General features: G+C 41.7%; 1 protein-coding gene across 1 annotated transcript in view; it reads right to left on the bottom strand.

The window, feature by feature from the left end:
* Window positions 1-12,069, bottom strand: part of LOC104343377 (rho GTPase-activating protein 7-like) — a 57,680-nt gene that overhangs the window by 5,385 nt on the left and 40,226 nt on the right. The window contains exons 2-7 of the mRNA XM_086470825.1: window positions 7,899-7,970; window positions 6,300-6,381; window positions 4,889-4,952; window positions 2,279-3,615; window positions 1,654-1,824; window positions 784-946 (exon numbers count right to left, since the gene is read on the bottom strand). Of these exons, the coding sequence (XP_086326951.1) occupies window positions 784-946; window positions 1,654-1,824; window positions 2,279-3,615; window positions 4,889-4,952; window positions 6,300-6,381; window positions 7,899-7,970 (1,889 nt within the window). The remainder of the gene's footprint in view (window positions 1-783; window positions 947-1,653; window positions 1,825-2,278; window positions 3,616-4,888; window positions 4,953-6,299; window positions 6,382-7,898; window positions 7,971-12,069) is intronic.

Raw genomic sequence — 12,069 nt, 5'->3', positions numbered from 1 at the left:
AGTTTATTTATATTAACTGAATAGATACCATAACTTCAGAAGGAAACACACTGCCTTCATAAGAAACTGACTGCTCACACTCCAGTATGTACCACCAAACTGCACTGAAAATTCACAGGCTGCACCCATTTTTGTGCTTCAGCAGGATATTACACACCTATACAATTGCAAAGCACAGAAAAAAGAAAGCCCTTTCTTTAACTAATATGTCTCATGTCTTCCATTCCTGCAACTATGCTATGGAAATAGCATATGCAACACACAACACACACTTTCACTGCCATGCACACATCTCCTCTTAGTGGATAAATACGGATTTCAGATCCAGAAAAAGATGTTACAGGCACTGCTGTAGTACATTTTATCTCTGCTTAGTGATACATTTCAGCAGAAACAAGATTAATTATCACATTAGCTCTGGCACTGCCAGCAGCCACAGAACAGAGGGAACAACGACTTTGTGTGCTAGATTTACTTCCTAAGGAAGCAGAGACATGCTGCCTCACCAGGAGAAGGCAGCTTGACTGCCTGCACCAAGAGAACTGACTGCAGATGATTTCGGTGAGGCGAGGCACAAAAATACGATACAGGACTAAAGGTATTCCCAGAAGGAAACACCACTGGTACTTCCTCGCAGGCTGCCTGCTCAGACCTACACCTTTCTGCCTATTCAGAGCCTTAGGAGGCAAGAAAGACCTTCACAAACGCTGGAAGCAGAGCCTGGTTCCCGAGGGCAGATCCGTTTAAGGAACAGAGCTGCTCTGGGCCGCCTCAAGTTCATACCTGGTCAAGAAAGTGGCTTCTTAAATAGTCCAGTGCTTGCAGTATGCTGTTAGGCAGTGGGTGGCTTGTTCGTTGAACATTCAGAAGTAAAGGAACCCCAAACACATTTTTGTCCTTGTAGTCAGAGGCTTTTGGTTTTTTAATGAACTTCTTTGGTATAGTCCTGAAAACAAAAACTAGTGCATTCAACTTATTAGCTCTCCAGCACAGTTCTGCCTGCTACCTTAGTTACATGCAAGGGAAAGGATTTAGTTACGCTTGCCACACCCCCAAATTCTGCCACGTACCTGTACACATAGCATGGTAAGATAGACAGAAGACCATCAAGGGCAGTTACAGGAATGACTTCCTCATTTCAAAACTGAAATCAGCTTTAATAAAGTATCCTCATGTGAAATATGTTCCATCACTTTAGGACACTGCAGACTTTTTTCACTTCTTTCTATATTCAAGTACCAGATCCCTAGCACAAGATGCTAACAGGCATTCTAAGCAAGTCCTCTGAGTGACTGACTTTGTCATTGTTTTAGTTCAAACAAGGACTTGATGCTGAGGAGATGGATTCTTGGCCCAGCCAGCTCTCACCTCAGGTCCTGCAATCTCTGTGAAGGACCTCTGACAAAGTTCTGCAAATGGGCAAATTTAGAGAGAAACTATGACTTGCTTTAAAATCAGTAACAACATGACCACCAGTGAGGAGCAAAAGTGCAGGCCACAGCAGAGGAAATCCTGGAGCCACTGAAATAACCATGAAACTCCCTGCGATTCCTAACCTCGAACATGTGTAATCTAGACAAGACAAGGAGATCCACCTGCTTACATCAAAGCCTCTCTTCCCAACACAGGTTGCGTTCGTATCAGACAACTTACCAGTTCCAGCCCTGCTTACTGGAAGGGGAGTATCTGTCCATTAAGGCAGTGAGTTTCAACAAAGCCAGCTTCTGTGTCCGGGCTAGCTGGGCAGCTGACTGGCTATCAATCTGGATGGAAACGCTTTCCAAGTTCACACTCTCTTCCACAGACCAGTGTTGCTTCCTGTGCCTACAGGATAAATATTATTTAAGCTTAGGACTATTTCCATTGTCCCAGTTTGTTTTCTGCCTGCATCTGTGAAGCACCTAAGACTCTAAATGACCTGCAGTTCCAAAACACCACGTGGTTAGTTGCATTTAAACAAGGTACTTCTCATCCAGCAGGTACTCTGGCAATACAAAATGTTTCAATAAACAAGCTAGCCACAAAGTCTGATTCCAAATGTCTAAGCGCTCATGCAGACTATGAGCACCCCACTTGGAACAGAGATCAGAGCAGATGTAGACACCAGAGTGCCTACAGACCAGCAGTACCTGGCACCAGCGGTGCACATCCTGCTACCCAGAACTGACGTACTTAAGAATACTTTGTTCTGGAAAAGCAATTACAGTTTGAGTGGAGAGAAACAACGGGGAAATGTTCCCAAGAGGCAGTCTACTAAGGAAACCCAAGGATGGCTGACCTGTTGGTCTTTTTAGAGTCTGTCATGTATGCCAGGTCTGCAGAACTGGTCTCCTTGCCCAGTTCACAGCTGCTCTCTCCCTCAGTGGCTGGGAGATCTGCTGTCTTGTCTTCTGTTTCAAGACAGATTTGTTTAGGTGAGGATGGATACAAAGAGGTCAAGTCACCGGCAAAGTCTGAATCCCCATCATTGGAGAACTTCTCTGTCCACTGATCTACCAACTTTTTGAGACCGTTGACATCTTCTATTACATTGTTCAGTTCTGAAAAAACATCATCATCACCAACTTGTGCTGCCTCCAAATGATCAAGTTCAATATTGGGCATGTTGTCATATACACTTAGCCTGTTATCTGTGCACGAAAGGGGACTCCTGGGGACCTTGGAGTCCTTGGAACTGCTTCTGCTCCGGCTCCTCCTGCACCCATGAAAACTCCCCGTTCTCCAGTTGATGGAAGAATTGTCTACTGGAGACAGGGAGCTGTTTATAAGTGCTTTGGGGAAAGTGCCAGGTTTATGGCCTTGTGGTATTTGAAACATCTGGTTCATTTGTAACTTCACGTCATTTTTTAGGTTTTGCTGAGATAGATCATTCCACAGGAAGAGCTTGCTAGAATCAAAGTTCTCAGCATACACCCCGCTTCCTGCACAGTGGATTCGTGGTTTCATAACGGGACTTGGAGTGCTCACTGTGCTGCTGTTTTCTGACTGATTGCTGCTATTGCAGCTCTGGGGAGAAAATGAAGAATTGTTCTTTGTTTGGATGCCAGAGAGGTCAGAAATATTTACACAGTTCAGCATCTTCATCTTTTCTTCGTTAAGTCCTTCCAGAAGAACAGGTTCACTTATTACGGGTTTGGCCTTTGACTGACCACTCCTTAAGTTGCAGCTCCTTAAGTGTAACTTCTCCATTTTCTTTAGCAGGCTCTTCCTCTTTTTATATGGTGATTTATCCAAAAGCTTCTCCTCACTGGTGATATTTAAAAATTCACTGAGGGGAGGAGAACCACTAAAAGTAGAGTTCAGTGAAGCCACCTTAATTGAGGAACTCGTACTGGTTTCCATATCTTCAAAAGGTTTGGAGAAGCTGACAATGTCACTGTCACCACTGCTAGTACTGTGAATTGAGGACACATCAGGTTTCTCGCCATGATCAAGAAATATAGTATCCTCGTTGCTGATGCTTTTCAGTATTGGACTGCCTGGGACTGATGCACTAGCACTTTCCTCTCCTGGAAAACCTTCTAGGCTCTCGATACGTGACCATCTCTGACTGCACCTCTCATAAGCCCATTTGTTACTTATTGCACAAGGTTCATCATCTTCCGAGTCATCACTCTTAGAAGAAAAAAAAAAAAAAAAAAAAAAGTACTGTTCAAGGGCAAAGTTTGGCAAACTTTACATTACCAAAAAAATTAACAAAAAAGGAGACTTAATTTTTCTGCCTACATCCAAAACCCCCAAGACCAACATATGGAAATGTAACCATTCAGTTACTGAAGGTCTGCCCTGAGCTCTTGTTCTGTTAGTTGAAAAACATGCTGACAAATTACTCCCAAGCATGCTGACAAATCTGGTAAGTCTACCAGAGGAAAAGATGACAGATTTGATCTGAGGATGAAAAATCCTGGTTTGCAGCAAAACCAAAGGTTTTGAAAGATAATTGTATTTGGTTTACATGGCCTTTCCTAAAGCCAAACAAATCAAACACTCTTTCACGCTTCTGTGACCAAAACTCATCCGTTTTTGGGTAAAGAAGCTTTTGGCTGCAGGACTGTGGCACGACGAATACCTGGCGCAGCCCCGTGGAGACCTCAGCCTCACCGGCCATTTGCCCCAGGAGCTCCATTTGCTGTATCGTCCTCATGCCAAGTAAGCACCTGGCCAGGAAACTGTTAGAGAGACGGGAATGACCTGTCTCTTCTCAGTGGACCCTCTCTTGCCCCGTTCTTCCCTGACAGCAGCGTGGAACTTTCAAAAAAAGCTAGACGTTTTTCCGAAAGATGACATTCTTTTCTTGCTAGTACTGCATTGAAGCCACAGTATCTAAAAGGCTTTACAGTCCTCATGTTAACCAGCCAAGATGTGGCTGTAACTCTGTTTTAGCTACGGCACTTTTCTGCAGGACGGGACAAAGCCAGCACAGCCAAAATCTATGCAGCTGCTATTGGCTGGACATTCGGCATTAGCTGGCACTATTTGGAGTGTCCATTTTAATTTCTTATCCTTCATTGAGTCAATAAGAGTGAAATTTCACTTTCAGGCGTTAAATAAGATGTGAAACTACTTGGGAAGGTAGTAAAAGGCATGCTGAGGTGGGGCCTTGGTGCCACTGTTGGACAGTAAATGTGTGTCAAATTATTTTAAAAACTGTTTCAAAACCCACCCCTAACCTACCTTACGAAGTTACAAAATGAACATTACACAATTTCAATCTCCATCACTATGTTTTTCAGTGGAGAATGTGAATGGAAGAGCTTTACAGGATGGAAGAGAATAGAAAGAAAGGTTCAGAAATTGCTAACCCTACACAGACTTTTTAAAAACAGGGTTTTGATATAATAGCTAAAGGCATTTAAATGAGAAAATTAACTATATTTCACAAACATACTCGTTTCCTCTGACGGCTGATTTCTACTTTCATTGATGCGCACTTGTTCAATGTGTTCAACCGTCTAGGGTGTAAGAAAAAAGACAGAAGTTTTAAATTTAAACTATTGTATTTCTTGAAAACAAACATACACCAAACTAGTTGTGAACTTCTACCACTGAGTCTCCATTTTTGGTGTCAAAGACTGACATTCTGTTAGAGGTTCTCCATACATTTTGCCAAAACCAGTGCCAACTAACAGCCCCATGATGTTCACAGTTCCAGTTCTGCCATCTTAAAATTAGAGAAGAGGACCATAATTAATCAGTTAATTAAAAATCGTATGATGAGCTTTAACGATTGTGAAAAACTGATTTAAGATTTTTTAAAATGAAAGAAACTGTGAGCAGGGCCCTTAAAAAAAAAAATTAAAAATGATCAAGACATTAACTTGTATCCTTGGAAGGACTTTATTATCAGTCATTTTAATTAAAACTTGTGGAATCAATAAGGCCCCAAACTAGTCAGTCACTTAACTGTCAAACAAATATGTGGCATCAACAGGGAGGCACATTGACAGCCTTCAAGGAACACTCAAGACGAAAGTCATGTAAAGAAGTAAATATATCCAAAGTTCTCTGGTATGTGCTGTGCATTAAAGCTGTATATGCAAACAGCGCCTGTTACGAGCAGAATTTGAATCCAGGTGAGCTAACAGTACAGAAAAGGACCAAACCACTTTGCCAGAAGAGGAACTTTCCAGTCCCTTAGGAGTTAGAAATTCTTATTACATCCCTCGGATTGGCCAAGTGGTGTGGCACGGATAGTGTGGAGTTTACTTCACCTGCTAAACAATCTCATGATGAGAAGGCTTTAAAACCTGCAGTAAGTAACGAAGAAGAATGCCTCTACGCTATCCTGGCGCTGCTACATGGAGCAAGTCCAAAGAGCAATGAGTTTGACTTTGCACTGACAATGCAATTTCACTTGTGTGCTGCAAACAGCTGTGGCAAAACAGTCATTTTAACTCAACGCCTTTGCTTCTCACTCAAAAAACAAACGTTCAGGAAAACAAAATAGAAATTGTATCTCTTGCACAGATCACTTTTGCTGTTTATCTCGTAGAACAGCTCTCGCTAGTCGGAGTGAGTCATATTGCTCTCTGCAATATGCAATTCTAAAGAGCAATCAGATTTGATGCTTAGTATAACGTCACTGAGACCTTGACTGAAGGAGACTTGCAGACACAGGCTCACTTTACCTTTAAATTCTTAAAACTAACTTCAGTGGTATTAAAGCATGTGCTTAAGTGATTTCCTTCAGTCGCAGCATTGGTGAGTTAGTCTCTGACAAAAACTAAGGCATGAAAAGATGAATGACAAATAACTATGGAGCCTGGTGGTATTAAAGATGATTCATAATTAATGTTTACCTGAATAATGATTCAATTGCATCTCCATCTAAAAATTCATGATCTTTCTTCACAGTTTTTACATCAATAGGAAACTGCATATCTGTGAGCAAAGAAGTCGAATCTGAAATCTGAGTTATAATTGCAAAGACTTTCAATTTTGTAACATATTTATCATAGGGAAATAAATTATATCAATTTCTATATCTATGTCCTTCAAGTCAGTGAGGATCAGTTCCTTAGAGCAAGTGGGAGAACAAATGTAGGTATCTGCTTGCTGGCACTGGTGACAGGTAGACAAGCATTTGCTGCGTTTCCAGGAGCTTGCAGTGACTAGGTGCCATAGCCAAGAAATACACAATTAAAGTTTTGCATTGCTTTGGTTAGGTTCTCTGCACCTTCTGCCTTCAAGTACAGTATAAAATTGGGGGTATGTTACATTAGCTTTTGCTGACGTTAAGGTACAATGCAGCACTGACATAGGCTCTTTGAGGCGTAGTGAGCCTGACAAATCCTGCTGTGCTTGAAGCTAATCGATACACCAGCTGAAGAGTTCAATGTTTCAGCTTCTGAGATTCAGCCGTGCAGATGAGGGAACCAGTGAGCTCCATCAATATTTTCTTGGCTTCCTTTTCAAACTTAATGTACCTAGCCAAGTCAGGACACTGCAAAACCAGCAAGGTAACACAGGGGATTTGTTGTCCAGAGGCAAGGCAATGTACATTTCCACAAACGGTAAGACTGACAGCTTATACAATAAAATCTGCTGTAGTTTAATAGGAAGCATTTCCATGAGACATGTTTCATAGTATGCAGCTTTCAAATTTGGCTCAATCACTTGACTTCCAATTTTTAATTTTGCAATGAACAGGGGAGGAGGTAATGAGAGCAGGCAGAAGTTACTGCTCATTCTTTTAACTGTAGGTCTTTGAAAAAATCTCTCTTAAAAGTAGATTAGCTTTTGTTACATTCAATGTTTGTAATAAAAAAACGTATTTTAAAGATGAACAGTTTTAAGGTATAAGCACAAATGTTGTCTGAAAATTATACAAGTTCTCAACAACTCCATATCTCCCCCACAAATAATGAGCACTCTTCGTAGCTTTAACAACATGAAAACATGCTGAAATTGCATTGCTTGACTGTGTCTGTCTGCTTCTGAGGATCTGTTTTAAAAACTTATGATTGCAAGATGATTTCTCCAACATTCTTTTACAACAGAAAACAATCTTGCTCAAGACCACAGTCTGGAGAGCCTTAGATGGGTTTTTGTTGCAATCAGTGAGTTGGAAAAAAACCCCAACACTTCAAGGAAAAGAGCCTGAGAAAATTATAAGCAACTGAAAAACACAAAAGCAAAAATTTGACTGAGTTACAGTCCAACAATAACCAGGAGAGATTTGGTCCTTTACAAAATTCTGCTGAGTCCATGCTAACCTCATTGAGATGTCACTTCTGCAAGAACACACCCCAGGTTGCTATTTTTCTACAGGTTTGCATGAAAATATTACAGAATTTGGAAGTACTTCTGTCAAAAGTATCAGGTTCTGAAATATTATTTATGTAAACAATTCTACTTGAATTCAGTGCCAGCTGCTTGACAAGTCTTTGGAATCATACCTTCAAATAGCTGAGCATACTGGGGAAAGCCAGCAGCTCTCAGCCAGTCGCAGGCTTCTCTGGCTTCAATTTCTGCAATGAGAACATAAAATTGTTCACTTACAGTGCTCACAAGAGTTAGTGCTTTCACAGTATAAGCAAGCTAATTTTATCAGGTAGATTCGCAGAGGATCTTGTATATTAATATTTTGTTAAAATATTACTAAAAAAGTAATTTTAAATTTAATTATTAAAAGTACTAAAAAATAAATTTTTGTATCTGATGCACTTACAGGTCTGGAGTAGTCATTCCAACATAGGGTAGACAGCAAACATATGAGAGTCTAGATATGAGCACATGCTTGAGATATCATACATCGGTGTACATCAGCTACCCTGGAGACTTGGACAGTGAAGAATCTGTTCTATGTCGAAATGAGTCACCAGAGAAGGGTGTATGATACACGCCTATCCCCTCGCACAGCAAAGCCCATTCATGCATTCCAGTTCTGAGAGATGGTGATAAGACACGAACAAACCCTATAAATAAACTTAAAATGCTATCACAACATGAACAACACTGGACACGGCCTAAGCATTCCCAGAACAAGAGCCCTCAGGAGTACCTGTTGCTAGGGGTCTATCAATATTTATTTCCTTGCCAACTACTCACGAAACTTGGCAATCGCTTCAGAACAGCAGATGTCAAGAATTAACTGTTCGTTTTGCGACAATTCCTGAAGCCCTATGGCCAAGACTGTAACATTTCCACAGGAGCAGGAGCCGCATATAACTTCACAGAATCACAGAACGCTCACCCAATGCCTCAAAAACATAAACAAGTGTAGCATGATTACATGCCAGCAGGCTCTAAACTCTGCAAACACTAGAAATCACTGGGTCTGTTGAAGAGGAGAGGATTCCCATACTACACTTTTTTGTATGTCTCTGTCTACCCCAACACACGTTACAACCGGCACCAACCAAAAGGCAAAGACTAACTTTGAAAGAAGTGTTTTAAAAGTACCTTAAAATCAAGCATGCTCTGCAGAGAGAAATGTTTTTAAAGCACCTTAAAATGTAGTGTGCTAGGCTAGAGGAACAGACCCATTCCTTAAAACTATTTTCTTTACACATACACTCAAAGATTAGGATTCCAAGGCACTTCACATACATACCTATTCAAATTCACTGCTTGCTCTGCTCTAACTTCTCAGTTGTAAGTCATCAGTGCAACAGACTGAAGAAACTCATCAAAAAACTTACAGAACTTCCATGATCTTATTATTCTACTTCTAAACTTTGAATTATTTCCATTATCACTTGATTCATTTGGACAATGCCATCCATAACAAAGGCTCTCCTGCACAAAACTCTATGGCTTTTTCATCTGAGAATAAAGCGATAGCACAGGATGATAAGGGTATTTCTACATAAAACAGATGCATGACTCCTTTTTTTTTTCCCCAAACTGCAGAATAGAGGCTAATTTCTTCCACAATAGACTGTATACACTATGCCTACGTTTATTACTGTGCTCAGTGCCATAATTTATCATAATCTTTATCATAACACAGCATTTACTGAATACCAAGACAGGGGACTGATAAAACGCAAGCATTGTACTCACAGAGCAAAACAGGAAAGAAAAAAAATCTGCAGAAAAGAGCCAGGAGGATGACCAGTCTAACACTAAAAGTCTTCACAAAGACAAAGTGAGTTTCACTTAGAAAAACCCAGTAGAGTCACTCAACCAGCTCAGCCATGGAGAAGCCATAGCTGTCTTCATTCCAGACCTCACTTTAAACTGGTCAACTTGAGCCTGTGCAGAGCTTTCCTGAGCTCAGCAGGAGAGTGGCTGTGGAGGGGTCGAAGCTTCCCCAGTTCCCAACATGTTAAAAGTACAACTCTATTTTTAGAGCAAACCAAGCTGTGAACAGTGATGCAAACAAGAACAGGCTAGAAATATTTTGCAGCTAGTGATGACATTTTCAATTAATATGACCGAAAATACAATGGCATTCTCACACTCAGAGGCGGCCTCTTCCATATGACAAGGACACAGGAGCTGGGGGAATTTGCTAACGTAAATCTTCAGGCCTTTTAACATGTTGTAATGCCACCGCTGTGTTAGGAGGCAACACACAAAGCACTACTAAGTTCTTTGCCTGCATATCTACAATTAAGTGCCATTAGATTTGCTGCAATTTTTTCACTGCTAAAATAACGGCCAAAAGGGTCCTACTGATAACTCTGTATTTCAGGGATGTCTATGCTGCCTCCTCCCAATGCTACTAGAAGTTGAAATCATAAAGGCATAATGGATAGCTAGGAATTTTACTCTGATGAAAGGAAATTCCCAGACAAGCTTATATTGCTATGATAATGATCAATACGACAGGAGGAAATAAAAAGGAAATAAGAAATAATTGCTCAAAAGGAAGTAACCGCTCTCCATAGGGCTGCTCTCAGTACTGACGTGCAAGACTGCTTTGCTTTTATGGCACGTGCAGCCTGAAGGACTAGATGATATCGAGGTCCCTTCCAAGCCCTACCATTCTGTGGAAACTTGTTAGAATTCAGGTGAAGCACCCCAGCAGCGCTCTCCGTCAGCGACCCTGTATTCTTAAGCTCTGGGAACAAAAGTCACAGAGATGTAAAAGAAAAGCAATAATGATGAGCAGCATTAATGGCTAACACTAACATAACCACCTTGAGCAGCAACTGTTATAAATACGTAACAGTTGGTACTGACCAACTTTTAAATTAGACGCACTAATAAACACAAGCTGATAGCAATTGCTTAGTTGTTCTTGATGTTAGAATAGCCGCTCAGGTGCCTGTGGGAGAGAAGTTAGCTCTTCCTGAACAGAAACTGGAACTGGGTGAGCCTTAAGAAAGACAGTAGGGGGTAGCACCCCCAAATACTATTGCAATTTTAGCATATCTGCCTGTGAGCTAGATGTCATGCAAGAGGATGACAAATTTTAACAGATCTTTTGGGCGCTATCTGCGCAACAGAAATAGCAGTGCAACCCAAACATGTCAGGTCCTTCTCATGAACTGATTCATGATAAGCAGAAGAAAACAAAAATCACTCTCCTCCAAAGCTTATATTCTACCTTAGATTAGAGTCTGCCAGCAAAATTTCCATGCCAAGCCAGCTGTTTCCCCACGGGCTACGCGTGACAGGTTACTACCAGATGTTTATGAGAAACAACACACAAGTACATAACCTGTCCCATCCTTTGGCTGCACTATGTTACACGGGTCCGTTCTGTGCTGAAGACGATTCAGACCCACTGAAAAAAGCATTCAAAATGATGGCTGTGCCACAGCCTGCCTCTCCCAATGACCCCCAGCAAACCTTGCCCTCCGTGGCTGCTGCCCCGTTTTCTCCACTGTGCTCCCATTCTGTGCTCCGCTGCCCCCTTCTCTCCCGAGCCCAGCATCCACACCAGCTTGGCTAACACCTCCTCTCCTTCATCCACTTGGGCTTAAGACCTGAAAAACTGTGTTTCCCCATCTGAGCACCATCCTGTTTGCAGACTGGAGGGCAAACACAAACTCATCAGGTGCTTAGAAACCAGATGCTACAACATATATTAAATCCCTATCAGGATGAACTCCGTGTTAGCAGGAACGTTTGCAATAAAGAAAGGCCTCTGCGCTGAGATTTAAGCGTTCTCTCTGAGATGTTTTCCTCACAAGAAGCAGCACTTTCCTAACAGCAAGGGAGAGGCAGCAACTGAAACAACAAGAAGTTCTACGTGAAACAAGCCAGTCAGTCTTACTACAAGATGATGACAAACTTCAACTAGAGAGTGTCAAATTGTACATCAAAGTTTTAGAAATACTTGCTCTAAATAAAATGAGAGGATACAATTTTCTATTTGAAAGCGTAAGTATCACGAACCTTCTTCTCAGGATGCAGCATGACTTTTCGGTGACACAGACCCACTGCCAAAGCCAGAGCCCTGTTTCGTTCCTCTCCCCTGACTGCATGTTCCTGCCCCTCCTCACCAACACCGCTGAGCCTGTGTGAGCAGGCCCAGCCAGCCACACCGGCAGGGAACGATTCGCTTTTTTTGGCAAGATCAGATTTCTGATGCTTTAGCTTTCTGAATTGGCTACCACACGTTCTGAGGAGCACCAGTGGCAAGTCAAGGGTAGTGGTGGGCACACGCAGGGA

This window comes from Leptosomus discolor, chromosome 10 (assembly GCF_034619465.1).
Source record: "Leptosomus discolor isolate bLepDis1 chromosome 10, bLepDis1.hap2, whole genome shotgun sequence".
Lineage (NCBI taxonomy): Eukaryota > Metazoa > Chordata > Aves > Leptosomiformes > Leptosomidae > Leptosomus > Leptosomus discolor.
Note: the sequence above shows the minus strand (reverse complement) of the source record. Positions and strands in the feature narration are given on the sequence as shown.